Consider the following 17,459-nt stretch of genomic DNA (forward strand, 5'->3'; position numbering starts at 1 on the left):
ATGCAGTGAATCCAGGGCCCTGCTCTATTAACTGAACCACATGCCTCCTGCCCTATATTTTCTTCCAAAGGTCATATCATTGACTCCAGGGTGTGTGTGTGTTCCTGATTTCCATACAGGAAATATCTAGTTATCCTAGCACCACTTGCTCTCCCCTGATTTACTGTAGCATCACAGTCTTAGGAATGGAGTGACAGCATTTGTTACTTGGAGAGAAATTGTATTGATTAGAATTAAAGCAAAAACAGCAGAAAGAAAAACAGAGCAAACCCCGGGAGTGGAAAGACACCAGTCATGTGCTGATTCTCACTTTCTTGCTCAATTTCCTGGGTGCAAATCAACATCAGGATAAAACAGACATAGCCTGAAACCTGCTAGAACTCACCTCTCACAGTGGAGACAGACAACTAACCATCACGCAGAACAAATCTTTGTTCGGCGGAAGGCCCTTGGAGGTACACTGTCTAAAGATCTTGCTGTGAGTCCTGTGAAGAGAGAGAAAGAAGAAGAAAGAAGGAAGCTATGCAGCACAAGGACACTTTCATTGAGCAAAAATCCAAAAAGATAGAGATGGGTGAGGAAGAGGAGGGAGGCTCCAGTGGGGAGGACCATCAGTGCTTCCTTGTTTTAAAGGCAACAGCTGTTGAAAATCCTTGAGCACAGGGCTGGTGGGGTTGCTCAGTGGGTAAAGACACTTGCTATCAAACCTAACAACCCAGGACCCATATGTGGAAGGCAAGAATTGACTCCTGAAGATATCCTCTGACCTTGCCATGCAGGCCATGGCATACATGCACATACAAAATGTAATGAAAAGGTTTTAAAGAAAGAAAATGCTAGACTGGAGAGAGGGCTCGGTGGTTCAGAGTTCACAGTGCTCTTCCAGAGGACCTGACGGTGAGTCCCATGCCCGTGTCAGGTGGTTCACAACTGCCTGTACCCCCAGTTTCAGGGGACCTGGTGCCTCTGGCCTTCTGAGGACATGGGGACACACACAGGGAGGTAATTAACACTAAAATAAAATCTTAAATAAACAAAAGTGTTTGACCAAGGACAACAGACACAACTGTCTAGATCAGAACTGTAAGTCCTATCACAATGTGCAGAACGGGCCAGCGTGGGAGAGACTGGGGGCGAGGCAAACAAGATAGAGTCTATTGCAAGACATAGCAGGCACATCTGTGTATCTTTTAGTTCTTAAATGCCTGTTCTAAATAGCCCTCAAGTTGTCCTGGTTTGGGTTTTTTTCCTTCTTTCTTTTTTAAGTAGTTATTTGTGGGTGTAGAGTAACCCAACAAAAATGTCTCCAGGAGTCGTCTGAAGCCCACTGGATAGGAGCACACAGCAGGGGCATTGTCTCAGCTCTGTAGCCCTTTGTCCCAGAACACCCATTCCCTCCACAGCAATGTCCTGGCAAAGAAGCAAACTGCTGCAGCTAGCAGATGCTGCTGCCGGGAGGCCGGTGGTCCAGCACATCTGAGAGACACAGGTGGAAGCAGGCTGACCTTCAGATATGTTAGGAAGCCCTCTTTGCATCAATCCAAGTATCAGCTCCAATCTTTTGAATGAATAAAATTCACCTGGACCTCTTGGTCCTCTGTTTCATTTGGGATAGGGGTCTCTCTATTACTCAAGTGACCTTGCACTCCCTGCATTGTCTAGACTGGCCTCAAACTCTCCATCTTCTTGCCTCTAATTGGTGGGATGACAGGCGTGTTTCACTAGAACTAGATTCATCCTGATGCTCGTCGAGAATGCTGCCCCACCATGAGTGACCTCAGAGGAGCACACTAGCATTTAACCAGCTTCCCTCCAGCTGCCCAGTTCTCCCCTTGGAAGTGCATTGGGAGTAAAGGGAAATTCTTAAAATTCCGAGGAGGTAGGAGCAACTACAACTTAGAGCTGAAGGATGTGGAATTACTGGTGTGGCTTGGGTGTGAAATGGCTTCCGTGGACTCATGTGTTTGAATATTTGGTTGTGGAAACCTTCCAAGGTGGAGGACCTCAATAGAGGAAGTCAGTCGCTGGGCATGGGCCTTAGTGTTTATAGCCTGGTCCCACTTCCTGTGTTTTCAGAGCCCTGATGGGTGGCATCCACCCAGTTCCCCAGAGCTGTGAGTCAAAATAAGTCCTTTCTCCCTCAAGTTGTTTTGTGAGGGATTTATTGCAGCAATGGAAAGTAATTAAGACAGTTTGTTCTCAATAACAAGTGTCAAAAAGGTCATGTCTATGCCGTGTGCTGCACCTTTATGCCCGTCCCTGGCCCAGGGGGCTCCACCATGCTTTTCAACTCACAGCGCGCTGTCATGCCCTCCTGGACACAGAAGGCTCCACCCTTGCCTCATGATTCTTTCTACTTCGTCCTGAACCATCAGTCATACTTCTTCTCTGCCTTAGATTGCTCCTCTAATTTACTTAATGTGACTCATTGCCAACAAGCTCACAGCTACCCATGTGTGGTGGTGCATACCTGTAATCTCTGCACTTGGAACGCACAGGAAGATAAAGAGCTGAAGGCGAGCCTAGGCTGCATATTGAGCTTGAGGCCAGCTTTGGCCACATGAGACCTGGTCTTAAAAACCGAGAGGAGGCCACTCTTTTTTCAGAAGCCCACACCCACGGTCTCAGATGTGTCTCCTTTCTTCTTTCTTCTTTCTTTCTTTTTTTTTAACCCTAGTAGTTGCTGGGAGTTGATGGTGCTCTACTTTAATCCCAGCACTCAGGAGGCAGAGGTAAGTGGATCTCTGTGAGTTCGAGGCCAGCCTGGTCTACAAAACTGCACAGAGAAATCCTGTCTCAAAAAAACAAACTTATTTCATGTGCGTATGTGTTGAGCCCCAGCCCCCACCGATCTCTGTGCATTGCTTGTCAGCTGATAACCACAGGTGCATCCTGTTCTCTAGTTCTGCCTTACAGTCCCCCCCCCCGCCTTGCCCACTGACATCAACATCCAGTACAAGAAAACACAGACTCTTACACCTGGGATTTCTCCACTGTGCTGTAAGTCTGTATATAAGGCTGCTCCATCCTTGCAATAAAGGGGACGCACATGCATTCTCCTTGCAATAAAGGCAGAACAAACACGTATTCTCTTAGCACAAACGGCCAAATGTCTTGTTTTTTAGTTAAATCTCCAGGCTTTCACCAGATACCTTGGACTTGCTTGTGGTTTGAGCATCACACATACGTGTTTGCTTGCATGTATGTATGTGTACCACATGCATGCCTGGTGCCCACAGAAGCCAGTAGAGGCCATCAGATCCCCTGGAAGTGGAGTTACAGACAGTTGTGAGCAGCCATGTGGGTGTTGAGAACTGAACTTTGGTTCTCCATAAGAGCAGCACATGTTCTTAACTACTGAGCCGTCTCACCAGCCCCTCGTATTTTCTTTTATCTTTGGTTTTCCACAGTTTGTCAAAGATATGCCTCAGGGTGGTTTTCTTTTTGTTGTTTTGGGGTGTTTTTGTTTCATTTTGTTGTTGTTGTTGTTGTTTTCCAGGCATGGTTTCTCTGTGTAACAGTCCTGGCTACCTGAAACTTGCTTGGGTCCTTGAACTCACAGAGATCTACCTGCCTCTGCCTCCCAAATGCTAGGATTAAAGACATGTGCCACCATCATCCGTCTCTCTCTATATTTTTAAATAAATAAATAAATAACCTTTTAAAAAGAAAGAAAGTGGGCTGGAGAGGTGTCTCAGAGGTTAAGAGCACTGACTGCACTTCCAAAGGTCCTGAGTTCAATTCCCAGCAACCACATGGTGGCTCACAACCATCTATAATGAGATCTGGTGCCCTCTTCTCAGACATACATGCAGGAAGAATACTGTATGCATAATTAATAAATAAATCTTTAAAAAAGAAAGTGCACCACATGTGTGCGGTGTCTGAGGAAGCAGAAAGGGTGACATATTCCCTGAAACTGGAGTTGTAGCTGGTTGAGAACCACAAAGTGGGTACTGGGAAGCAAACACGGGTCCTCTGCAAGACCAATAATTAAGTGCTTTTACCTGCTGAGACTGCTCTCCAGCCTTTTTCATAGATCTTTGAGTATATTTTTTTTGTTTTTTCGAGACAGGTTTCTCTGTAGCTTTGGAGGCTGTCCTGGAACTCACTTTGTAGACCAGGCTGGCCTCGAACTCACAGAGATCCGCCTGCCTCTGCCTCCCGAGTGCTGGGGTTAAAGGCGTGCGCCACCAATGCCCGGCCCTTTGAGTATATTTTTAAATAAAGTTTAGAAATGTTTTGGGTAGTGCTTCTTTAAAAAAAGCATTTTCCTTTTCATTTCTCTTCTATCTAGAGCTTCAAATACGAAAATCAACACCAATACCACCCAAGACCAAGCCTTCACAAAAGTGAGACAATAGGACAACAATTTAACTGTCTTCTAAAATAAAACTCAAAACTTTTCAGAGGAAAATAAGATGTTTTAACATCTACAATCTACTTTTTCTATGTTCAGTATAGAATACAGATGAAAGACATTCAGCAAAACAGCAAACTTTGTTGGCGGTGGTAGCACAGGCCTTTAATCCCAACACCCAGGAGGCAGAGGCAGGTGCATTTCTATGAGTTCATCAGCTTGTTCTACAGATCGAGTTCCAGGACAGTCAGAGCTACACAGAGAAACGCTGTCTCAAAAAACCAAAAGAATAAAAATAAAAAACAACAAGACCAGTTAACTGTAACCCGTAATGAAAGAGATCCACAAATGCTAGAGGTACTGGAGTCAGCAAACAAAGAATTTAAGTAGCAATAATAATGGTTCTAAAGGCACTGTAGGAAGGTTGGGCTTGCAGCAACATGACTACAATCCTAGCACTTGGAGGTAGGAGACAGGAGGGTAGGAAATCTGAGGCCAGTGCGAGTCTCTCTCAAGGGAAAAAAAGTGAGGAGGGCCAGGAGAGACAGGCCAGGGATTCAAGCTCAGGTCTTCAGGCTTGGTGGCGAGCTCCTTGGCCTGTTGAGTCATCTCACTGGTCCCATGAAACAGTGTGGACAAGGATCTTAAACTAAAGAGCTGAATGTGAAAGAGAAAAAGAGAAAAGCCAGAGTGACAAGCACAAAACCTCCTTTTTAAAAAAGTTTCATCAATGTTTTGCCTGCATGTATGTCTGTGTGAGGGTGTCAGATCTTGGCACAACCCTAAGTCCATGGACCAGATCCAGAAGCTGGTTTCTGCTTCTATGCTGGCTGTGTGACAACTCCCTTCTGCTGGGATTCATCTGTAAAGTGGATATAGAGCCCAAAGCCTGCTAGAGCTGCCATAACAGCACCAAAGCCCAGAAGGCCCAAATAACAGGACAGCAGTCACCCCAGAGTAGGGCCCCCCTAATGATCTCACTGTAACTCAACAACCTCTTGAAAGCCCAATCTCCAAACAGGGTAATGTTCTTCAAGTTGGGAGGCTTTACATATGAAAGGGAGGGGAGGGAACTCAGCATATAACAACCCTGTTATTACTGTGCCAAAATTAGCTATTTATTCATGTATTTACCTACTTATTTTTAATTTTTAAAATGACTTTTAATCATGGGTGTGTCTGTGTGTGGGTGTGTGCACATGAGTGTCTGAAGAGGTCAGAGGTATGGGATATGGAATACCCCTGAGCTGGCATTCCTCTTACTTGTCCAGCCCTTATCTAATATATTTATTATTGAAAAAAGGTCTCATTATACAGCCCTAGCTGGCCTGGAACTCACTCTGTAGACCAGGCTGACCTCAGAGTCATAGAGATCCGCCTGCCTCTGCCTCCCGAGTGCTGGGTTTAAAGGTATGCGCCACTATGCCCAGCTCAAGCCTTATTTTATTTATTTATTTATTTATTTAGTAATTTTTGGTTTGTTGAGACAGGGTTTCTCTGTGCAAAAGTTCTGGCTGTCCTGGAACTCACTTTGTAGAGCAGTCTGGCCTTGAACTCACTGAGATCCACCTGCCTCTTCCTCCTGAGTGCTAGGATTAAAGACTTGTGCTACCACTACCCTGCTCAACTCTTATTTTAAATTAGCCTGTGTGAGGTGGAGAAGAATCAAGGGTTCAAGGTCATCCTAAATTACATAGAAAATAAGAGGATAGCCTGGGCTACATGTGACCTAGTTTCAAAAAAATAAAACATTACCAACAAACAACACACACAAGTAATGTCTAACTATAATATCTGCAGAGATCTTTAAAGGGTAAACAAGAAACAAGGTTTTACTCTCCGTAGGTGCCTATTGCTCCATCCTCCCTGCAAGCTCCAGGCCTCACACTTCCTTTGAGTCCCTTCTTTAAGAAAGCAAAGCAAGGGCCCAGCATAAAACAACAATCAAATCATTCATTTCTAACAAGTCCCGCCTGCCCAGAGACCCACTAGCCTGAGAGGAAATAGTGCCATCTAGTGACTCTTGACGTTTACTTGCAGGCTGTTTTTCACACTTAGTTTTAACTTTTTATTTATATTTATTATTTGTTTGCCGTGTGCATTTTAGGTTGTGGAGTTTTTTGTTTGTTTGTTTTTCTGCATTTGATGTACTGAGGATTGAAGCAAGGTCCTCGTATATACTAGGCAATCACTCTGCCTCTGAGCCGTACCTCTAGCCTTTCCTTGCTTTTTGTTGTTGAGCTGGGATTAAAGGTGTGTGCCACCATGTCTGGCTAAAACATTTATTCTTACTTATGTGGACGTGTGTGTGCCTATATGAGTTTATGAGCACCATGTGCATGTAGGTGTCCACAGAGGCCAGAGGGGTTCAGATACTTTGGAGCTATATGCTGGAAAAGAAACCTGGGTCCCCTGGAAGAACAACAGTACATGCTCTTAAATGCTGAGTCATACCCCGGCCCATCTTTTCTTACGTATAGGAGTGTCTCACTACACAGCCCTAGCTAGCTTGAAACTTGCTACGTAGGCCAGGTGCCTGTGTGCCTTTGCCTCATGAGAGCAGGATTAAAGGTGAGCCCCACCACACCTGGGTACAGTTTTACTTGAAACTGAGGGAAAACCTAGAAATGCTCTCCAGTCACCTTTCCCAACGCTGTCACAAATCCTGCCTCCCTGCCCCACAAATGTCCCTAAGTCCTAGCCAGGGGGACTGACTTGGGACACCCTTCCATCCTGACGTGCCTGGCTGCCTTATGAATAGGCCTTTTGCAAAAGTTGTAAATGGCACAATGGGCCTCATTTAATCGTGTCTGTTAAAATTTTAGACTTTAGTCAGGCGGTGGTGACACACACCTTTAATCCCAGCACTAGGGAAACAGAGGCAGTCAGTGAGTTCGGCCAGTCTGGTGGTCTACAAAGCAAGTTCAAGGATAGCCAGGGCTACACAGAGAAACCATCTCAAACAATGACAACAAAATCCAAGAAACAAAAAGGTTCAGCACAAAAAGATAAGGTGGGGCTGGGTATAGTTCAGTGATAGAGAATGTGCTTAGCATGTGTAAGCTCCTACATTCAATCTACAACCAGTTAATCTATCAGTCAGTACCATCTGCCAGGTGCAGGAGTTCAGGGTCATCATCAACTGAGGCTGGCCTGGGTTACATGAGACCCTGTTACAATAAATAAGAAGACAATAGACAAGAAAATAACAACAACAAAAGAAACAACATGGGAGCTGGGCGTTGGTGTCGCACGCCTTTAATCCCAGCACTCGGGAGGCAGAGGCAGGCGCATCTCTGTGCATTGAGGCCAGCCTGGTCTACAGAGAGAATCCCAGGACAGCCTCCAAAACAATACAGAGAAACCCTGCCTTGAAAAACAAACAAACAAAAGGAACAAGATGGGAGGGGTAAGGCAGGCTTGGAGGGAACAGTGGGCTCAAACTCAGGGGACAGATTATGTTTAAAAGTCCTGAGGGGAGCCGGGCGGTGGTGGCACACGCCTTTAATCCCAGCACTCGGGAGGCAGAGGCAGGCGGATCTCTGTGAGTTCAAGGCCAGCCTGGTCTACAGAGTGAGTTCCAGGACAGCCTCCAAAGCCACAGAGAAACCCTGTCTCAAAAAAACCAAAAAAAAAAAAAAAAAAAAAAAGTCCTGAGGGGACAATGGGTCTCAGAATAGAAGACACACACTTTTCTCAAGACCACAGAACCATGTCCCCACCTGTTGGGCCCCAGCCGCCACAGATCTCTGTGCATTGCTTGTCATCCAATAACCACAGGTGCTTCCTGTTCTCTAGTCCTGGCTAACAGCCCCGGCCTTGCCCCACTGGCATCAATGTCTAGTAGGAGGAAAACATGGACTTTTTGTTTTGTTTTGTTTTTTCAAGACAGGGTTTCTCTGTATTGTTTTGGAGGCTGTCCTGGAACTCATTCTGTAGACCAGGCTGGCCTGAAGCTCACAGAGATCCTCCTGCCTCTGCCTCCAGAGTGCTGGGATTAAAGGCCTGCGCCACCAATGTCCAGCTTTTTATTATTTTTATGACAGTCTCTCCCTAGGTTGTTCAGACTGGCCTGTAACTTTTAATCCTCCTACCTGTGTCTGCCAAGGGGCTGTGATTACAGGCATGTGCCCCATGCCTGGCTCCTCTGCCTTGTGTAATCCTCCCACTGCTGAAGGGGTAATCAGTGTAGTTAATAGGATATTGTAAAGCTGTATTGTATGTCTATTGACGCTCTTTCATACTTGTTCTTTTTTGGAGCACCTGCTTCGGAGGAAAGCCACGTTGCCACTTCCTGAAGATACCCTGGGGACAGCACACTATGGCAAAGGACTGAGGCTGCTTGCCAACGGCCATGTGGATTGTAGCCAACATCCTGAGAGACCTAAGCTGGAGCCATTCACCTACGCAACTCCAGATTCCTGACCCACAGAAATGGAAACTTCAGGATGACAATTTATTGTTTAAAGTTTGGGGATAATCGGTTATGTGTGATCCTCACTGATGCTCACAGAGCTTCCTTACCTGTATTTTCCTTGTGGTGCTGTGGATGAGACCCAGGGCAAGCACTCTACTACTGAGTTATATCCCAAGACTCACAGACAGGAAGGAAGGAATGTAGGTAGACAGGCGGGTCAGTCCAGGTTTGCAGTACCAGCCTAGAAGCACCTTTACTCAGGAAACTGCGATGCTGCTCCTTATGTCCTTTGGGCTAAAACACAAGTTTGGTCAGTCAGAGAAACTCTCTGACACCCCATCTCAGAAGCTAACTTCACTAATTAGTTTTAGACAGGGTCTCTCTGCAGTGTCTTCTGAACTCTCAGAGGTCCCTCTGCCTCTGCCTCTGCCTCTGCCTCCAAGTGCTGGGATTAAAGGCATGTGCCATCACACTGGCTCAAAAGCAAACTTTTTTTTTTCCAAAACAGGGTTTCTCTGTGACTTTGGAGGGTGTCCTGGAACTTGCTCTGTAGACCAGGCTGGCCTCAAACTCACAGAGATCCACCTGCCTCTGCCTCCCAGTGCTGGGATTAAAGGTGTGGGACACCAATGCCAGGTTAAAGCAAACATTTTTTTTTTTTTTGGTTTTACGAGACAGGGTTTCTCTGCATTGTTTTGGAGGCTGTCGGTCCAGCCCGGCCTCGAACTCACAGAGATCCTCCTGCCTCTGCCTCCTGAGTGCTGGGATTAAAGGCGTGTGCCACCACCATCCAGCAAAGCAAACATTTTTTAACAGTGGCTAAATACATAGTTTAGATGGTAGAGTACTTGCCTGACTACACAAAGGCCTGAATTCAATCCTCATCTTGAAGAGCAAGAAAAATGAAAAGAAAAGCAGAAAGGCAGTACAAATATAAACAAAGTAAGCAACACTGCCAAGTACATGCAAAATGCTATGAGGGAGGGCAGCTACCATTTTAGGAAGGCTGGTCAGAACAGGTTCATCTGAAGAAATGACATTTGGAGAGACTGCTTGGAGGTTAAGAGCACTGGCTGCTCTTCCAGAGGTCCTGAGTTCAATTCCCAGCAACCACATGATGGCTCACAACCAGCTGTAATGAGATCTGGTGCCTTCTTCTGGCCTGCAGTGATACATGAAAACAGACACTGTATATATAATAAATCTAGAAGAAGAAGTAGTAGAGGAAGAAGAAGAAGAAGAAGAAGAAGAAGAAGAAGAAGAAGAAGAAGAAGAAGAAGAAGAAGAAGAAGAAGAGGAAGAAGAAATGACAACTGAGTAGCCTTTTTCTTTGAGACAGCGGTTCACTAACTAATCTAGCTTAGAGCTCCCTGTGTTCAGTTACTTTTTAGTCTTTGTCAGTTTACAGATTTACAGGCTAAAAGAAACTGCCATTTCAAGTCCAACCTGTTCACAACCAGACAAATGTCTGTGTTTGAAACAGCGTCAACTTAAAAGTCAGGAACGGGGTGGGTGGGTGTGGGGCAAGGATATGGCTCAAGTGTTCACAGTCTAAATCCTGAGGATACAAACAGGAAGAACTGGCCCATGAGTGAAGGTGGAGAAGGGAGCTTACACCATATCATGAAGTGCTTTGTCACAGTAAGCAGTTTGGGGTTTATCTGGAGGACAATAGAAAGCCACTGCAGGGTTTTAAATTGAAATTGACAGGATACAGATAATCATCTTAGAAAATCACTTCGGCTATAGATACGGTGAAACATCAACCCTGGAGGCAAGAAGAATTGATAATGTATTCCTACATAGTTCCAGACAGTATTCGAAAGGCCAGTATTAAAAATGCAAGGGGCTGGCCGGGCGTTGGTGGTGCACAGAGAAACCCTGTCTCGAAAAACCAAAAAAAAAAAAAAAAAAAAAAAAAAAGCAAGGGGCTGGGGGTGGTGGGGGCATGCCTTTAATATCAGCATTCCCAAAGCAGAGGCAGGTGGATCTCCATTGAGTTGGAGAACAGCCTGATCTATAGAGTGCGTTCCACGACATCCATGGCTACACAGTGAGAGCCTGTCTCAACTCTAGAAAGAAAGGAAAAAGGAGATTAGACATGGGTCAGCGGTTAAGAGTACTTGTTGCTCTTGCAGGACCCAGGTTTGGTTCCCAGCACCCACAAGGTGACTGACCACAGTCTATAACTCCAGTTCCAAGCTTCCTTGGGTAGTTGATATGCATGTGTTGCACAGATACACAGGCAGACGACAGACCCATACATATAAAAACAAAGGGTCTTAAAGAATATACGTGTAGGGGCTTCAGAAATTGCTCAGCGGTTAAGGGCACTAACTGCTCTTCAAGAGCTATTGAGTTCAATTCACAGCAACCACATAGTGGTTCAGGACCATCTATAATTTGATCTGGTGCCCTCTTCTGGCCTGCAGGCATACATGTGGGCAGAACACTGTATACATAATAAATAAACCTGAAAAAATATATATGTATTTTTGAGAGGATGTCCTGGAACTCAGATTTCCCCATTTCCTTAGTGCCAGGGTTAAAGGCCTGCATCATCATGCCCAGCATTTGAGACATGATTTTATGTCCAGGATGGCTTTATACTCAGAATCCTTGGACTCCATCTGCCTTTACCACCCTGGTGCTGGGATTTCAGGCTTGCCCCACCATGGCCCACAATTAAGAGAATCAAAAAAGAAAGACAATAAAAATACCTCCCGAGTGCTTGAATGCCACCATTGCCCAACGAGTGCCTACTTTTCAACAGTGCAACTCTTCGGACCTCATTTGGAATGGATGCTGGGTGGAAAGGTCAGGTATAGGGACCTATCTGTTACAGGGTTAATGCAAGAGTTCGAATCAGATAAAGGGATCTTGGACCCCCATCATAGTGACACGTGGGTTTCCTGATGGCTTAGAAGCGCTATGTGCTGGAAAGTGGTCTTTAGCAAGGTCGGTCCTAAACAAAAGGAAAGCTATTGGCACCTACAGAGACAGAGGAGACTCGGAGGCAGCCCGCCTGACCTCCCTGCTTTTTGCTTGATTGCTGGTTTTGATGGCCTGGATAAGCCCAGTTAGGTCTGTTCTGCGATGTCTATGGCCGTCCAAGTGGGAAGGTCTAAGGGTGTATGTGTGAAGTTTGAAGCCCAGGAAAAAGTGCCTGGGGAAGTGCGGGTGTTCACATGGCACGCGGCGCCCCCACGGCAGACATACCCACTTCCAGACTTTAAAAAAAAAGGAGAGCTGAGCATGTCTGTGAATGAGGGACTGATACAAGGTGTCCCGATAAAGCTTTTCCGAAAAAGGGAGAAAGCGCTTGGTGGACATTCTGGAAGCCCTGCCCCTCTTCCCCTTCCTGCCCTTCAGCATGGTTTCAGAAACGTAACCAATGGACACCTCAAGCACATGCCAGAGGCGACGCACATCCGGCTAGCACGCGGATTTCACTAGTGCTGACACGCCAGGGTCAATCTCACCGGCAATCTGAAGCCTACACACATCTCCCCAACTGTGACAATGACAACACTGGAGGTAGCCAGCTTCTAACCGGCGTACCGGGGCGCCTCACCAGCACCACCCCTGGGCAACCTTTCTCTCCCAAGACGTCCCCATCCACCCCAGGGCCTTCCCCCACTACGGGTCGCAGGAAGGACCACCTCCCGTCGCGCGAACAAGGCTGATCACGCGCCACAAAAGGATCTGCAGGGTGGGGCGACTCAAGGACTCGCCCTCTTATTTCCATTGGTTGAGGCCTGGTGGGCCCGCACATGCGTGGCGTTCTCTTGGAAAACTGAGCAGGCGCAGCCGCAGGCCCGCGGGAGGGCGGGAGGAGTGCGTAGAGGCGCGCGCAGCATCCCGGCGCTGGGCTCCCTTCTGCCGGTCCCGCCCTCCGTCGCGGCGACGCGGTGCACACTGGGATAGGGAGCGATCTCCGAGCGAGGCAGCAAGATGGACGCGGGATTCTTCCGCGTAAGTAGAACCGCGGGGATCTGGGAGCGGGGGGAAGGCGAGAGGCTTGTTTGTCAGGCCCGACAGGGGGTTCAAACTCGGGACACGGCGGCCCGTGGAGGGAGGTTTTAGAGACGCTGAGGGGGCTTGGGGCCGGCGTATCGTGCCCGCGGCGCTGCGGCCGACACCGGTGCGCCCCTGCGCAGTCTCCTCCTTCGGGATCGTCCCCCTACGCGGCGGCGGTGGCCGGAAAATGGCGGCGGGAATGGGCCAGAGCGGAACCTCACCGGCCGCCTGGCGGGGCCTGCAGGCCGAGCGCCGCGCCGGCCTTCGGGGCTTGGGGCCTAGTGGAGCCCCGAGGAGGAAGTCCCTAGGGGGAGGCCGGTGGAGAAGCCTGAAGCGGCTGCGGGGCACCGGTAGTACGGTTTGGGGGTCCGTCCCGAGAGAGCTTCTGGAGGAGAGGGTTTTTTTTGTTTTTTTGGTTTTTTAGCGACCGTGTGTCCCCGCGTATAGCGTCCACCCTCCGGGTCTTAGGCCTTTGCGGAGGCGTGGGGTCAGAGTTCGTGAGCGCTCCCGCCCAATTTGATAGCTCCTCGGGAGGGGGAACTTAGATAATAATGTAGTTGAAACATTTGAATCGGAGGCTTTTAGGGCGAAATGTGTGCGCCAGGGTGGAAGCAGATGACGGTGTGAACCCATTCCTCTTCCCGCTCTTCGCCCGCACCCTTTCCCAGCCGCCGCTGTTTGGAGTCCGGTGGTTCTATCGTAGGTCCAGGCAGGGGACGCTTTCTTGTTGGAGTTGGTTCACAGATCTCAGGCTAAGACAGTTTATTAGGTGGGAGCCATCCACCCATGAAGGAAATTTGCTACAGGTCGAGATCCAGGTGGATTGGAACGGACACTTGTAGGATTAAAAGTTGAGTAACAACGATCTCGTTAGGGTTTGCTAATTCTTTTAATGCAGAGTAGAACCATACGCAGACTGCTTGGTAGAAGTTTAAATCCCAGCTAACTGTAGTACGACTTAATTTTGCATTCCCTGGATCGAGCATGTCATTCGTAGTTTGTGTACATTATTAAAGGAAAAATTAGAAGGAAGGGGTTAGTGAGGATGCCTCTTGTGACTGGGTATGTATGTAGTTCATGAGAGCTTGCCTGACGTGAACAGGACTCTTGGTTCCCTTTTCAGCACTTTTGAATATCTTGGCACAGCAAACTAGTATTCACAATATTATTCCAAGCATTAACCTAGAGCGCTTAGCCACTTGTTTTTTAACATCATACAAGCACTAGGAGGGTTAAGTATTTGGAGGGTGATAATTTCAAGTGAGCTTGTATTTTATAGTGAATACTCCGGTTATTTCTTAGGACACAGAAGTTACACTTTAAAGCAATTGAAGGCTTACTTGTTTCACTTGTCTACTAGTTTTCTCTCTCTCTCCCTTGGTTTTTGGTGTTTGGTTTTTCGAGACTGTTGGGTTTCTCTGTGGCTGTTTCTGGAACTATAATAGGCTTTGAGCTGTCTCCCCAGAGCTGGGATTAAAAGGCACACCCCACCAATGCTTGGCCTTGTCAGTTATTTCTAGTGGGAGGTAGTTTGAATGAAGAATACAAAGTGATCTGAAGAGTCAATTTTAGACAAAGTTTTCCTTTGAAATGGACAGAATCTGGAAAAGAATCAGTTTTTAAAAATATACTCAGCATTTCCTTAAACGAAATAGTCTTGTTGTCCCTGGGTTGGATAGTTTTGTTGTCACTGGGTTGGTTGCTGGGGCAGCTGTTTTGAAACTGGGTTCTCACTCACCCAGAGTCCTGCCTTGACATCCCAAGTGCTAGAATTCCAGACATTTGTCTCACACCTGTCTAAATGGAGGCGTTGACTGCATTTAAGCTCTGAGTTAAGATTTTAGATTAATTATCTAGTACACTGCCAACCAGAATCTGACTAAAATTTTAAGGTAGAAATGGTATGTGGAATTTACTGAAGAGCTGCCCTTGTGTTGGGCACTTGATGTAGATCATTTCCCATATATCCAACAGCCATGCAAGGTAAATTTCTGTTATATTTTTGAGGAGGCAGTTTACAGTATCTTTTTTCTCCCTTCAAGACAGAGATTCACTTGCCTATACCTCCCAAGCACTGGCATTAAAGGTGTGAGCCACTACTGCCCTGCTAGTTGACAGGATCTTGGTGTGTAGACCAGGCTGGCTTTGGACTCTTAGAAATCACCTGTTTCCCCAGTCATCCTTGGGATTAAAGGTGTAGGCCACTACTCCAGCCTAAAACATTTCTTTTCTTTAAAACTTTTTTTGTCTTTGCAGTACTGTCTTTGCAGTACTAGCCACCATGCCCAAGGCTTTGTGCTAGCCAAGTGTTATGTCATTCAGCTATAGCCTTTCTGGATCACTTTCCAGGTATTTTAATGGGGGGTTTGTTTTGGTTTTGGAGACAGGGTTTCTTTGTGGTTCTGGCTGTCCTGGAACAGGACAGGCTAGCCTTGAACTCACAGATCACCTGTCTCTGCCTCCAGGCTCTGGGATTAAAGATGTGCACCACCACTGCCTGGCAGGTTTGATCTTTAACTAGCATCCAATAGTTAATTGGGGGATATAGTGTGGCATTTTATCACTTTGCCATGTCATGATCAGATGAGGATAATCAATATACCTATCACCCCAGGCATTCAGCTTTATTTTTTGGTTCCTGCCCCTGATTTTGCATGTTGAGAAACATGAGATTAGGTTGTGTGTTCTCAGGACACATGATGGAGTAGTAGCAGAGCTGACACACTAACAACTGCAGGTTTTTTTTACCTTCTCAAACAAAACTGTTTGGTTCTGAACTCACTATGTTGGCCAGGCTGACCTGCAGCTCATAGAGACCCTCCTGTCTCTGCCTCCTGAATGCTGGGATGGGATACCATAAGCAAACAGTAATTTTGTTGTTACAGTACTAGGGACTGTGCCCAGGACATCCTACATGCTAAGTGCTCTTGCCACTTTGCTGTATTATCAGCCCAAACAAAAGTTTTCTTGGATCACTTTCCAAGGAACTGTAGCCGGTCATCAAGCCAGCCAGCAAGCCAGTCTGTAGATGAGCCTGGAGGAAGGGTGAAATAAACAACAATCTACTTCCTTGCTGCTCTGATGACTTGATGGTTTAGTTTTCATGAACTCCAGACAGGGTCTCATTGTAGTCCTCAGGTTTGGTATATTAACGAGGTTGACTTGAACCCCAAGCCTCTGCTCTTGTCTGAAGTTTTAGGATTACAGAAGAATGCCACCTCACCTGGCTTCAAGTTCATTAATTCATAGTGTCTTTCCCTGTCCCCACCCCATCCCCATTCTTTCCTCTCCTCTCTGAGAAAGAATCAGTGGCTTGAACAGAGCAGTTGAGAATAATTTCTGGTCTTCATAAACTCCCCAGTGCTTGGATTATAGGTGTGCACTACTGTGCCACACATTTTTGGCCTTGGCATGTAACTGTCTCAGAACATACTGGGTTTCCTGTATCTCTCTCAACTGGAGCTAAAGATGCCCTTGAACTTCTGGCCTTCCAAATCCCTAGTGCTAGGATTACAGGCACCACCATACCTGGTTTATGAAGTGTTGGGATTAAGCCAAGAGCTTCCTGCATGCTGGGTAAACACTGCCACTGGGGTATATATCCCCAGCCTTCAATTTTGGTCTTTTGATAGTATTTTGCTATGTTGACTGGAACTTGGTGTGTTGTACCAGGCTAGCCTCAATGCCACGCTTCCTGCCTATCTCTTCACATTTTTAAAGTTGTGTCAGGCTAAAACATTGTAGTCTTGGGGTGCTCTTGTGCCATTGTAATCTTGCAAGCAGTGTTACTGTTTGGGGGGAAATAAAACGTAAAAATATTTCAGTGTTTTCATTTAAACAGATCTGCAGAAGCACACATGTCAGACTTAACATTGATGTGGACAGGGTGTCTTACTCTCAGTGTTGCTGTGTTTGGTTGACTTCTTAAGGATGTACATTTGTAATACTAAACTATAGGTGCTTTATGTGTCAACTACATTTAGAAAAAGATAAACATTATATCTGAATATTAGCTATGGTGTTTAAAAGTCACAACCTTTATTTGCTATTAAAGAATTTTACTTTGTGGTTTGGGTAGATGGCTCAGACATAATATAGGCAAAACATAGACAAATATTTTTAGAAATCCCAGAAAACTAGAAGGGCATTATAATGTGGTAAATAAGTGGAAACTTTAAAAGGTTTTGGGGGCTTGTTTTGTTTTTTAACTTTGAAATCACCAGTATGGTGATTCAAGCCTCCTCTTGGGAAACTGAGACAGGAAAATTGCTGTTAGTTTGAGGGCTGGTCTGAGCTAACAAAAAGAAACTAAGATTTTTGTATGTGTGCACAAAGTGCGGGGAGTATTGAGACAGGGTTCCTCTGTGTAACCATCCTGACTGTTCTGGAACTCTCTGTAGACCAAACTGACTTCAAACGATTTTCTTTTCCTTTTTTTTTTTAAGTTATGAAAATTCCTTTATTACTTTTGTACACACATGATTGTTTAAAAAGCAAACAGTAGGTCTGGTGTTGGTGGCACACACCTTTAAACCCAGCACTTGGGAGGCAGAAGCAGGCAGATCTCTATCTACAGCCTGGTCTACAAATCAAGTTCCAGGACAGGCTCTAAAGCAATACAGAGAAACCCTGTCTTAAAAACAAAAGGCAGTACTAATGGCC

At 46.2% G+C, this 17,459-nt stretch overlaps 1 protein-coding gene across 1 annotated transcript in view; it reads left to right on the forward strand.

Moving 5' to 3' along the window:
- Positions 1-12,600: 12,600 nt before the first annotated feature.
- Positions 12,601-17,459, forward strand: part of Srrm1 (serine and arginine repetitive matrix 1) — a 31,875-nt gene continuing 27,016 nt past the window's right edge. The window contains 1 exon segment of the mRNA XM_040756368.1: positions 12,601-12,752. Within this exon segment, the coding sequence (XP_040612302.1) occupies positions 12,732-12,752 (21 nt within the window). The 5' untranslated portion in view covers positions 12,601-12,731.

Source organism: Mesocricetus auratus, unplaced genomic scaffold, assembly GCF_017639785.1.
Source record: "Mesocricetus auratus isolate SY011 unplaced genomic scaffold, BCM_Maur_2.0 Super-Scaffold_100014, whole genome shotgun sequence".
NCBI classification, from domain to species: Eukaryota; Metazoa; Chordata; class Mammalia; order Rodentia; family Cricetidae; genus Mesocricetus; species Mesocricetus auratus.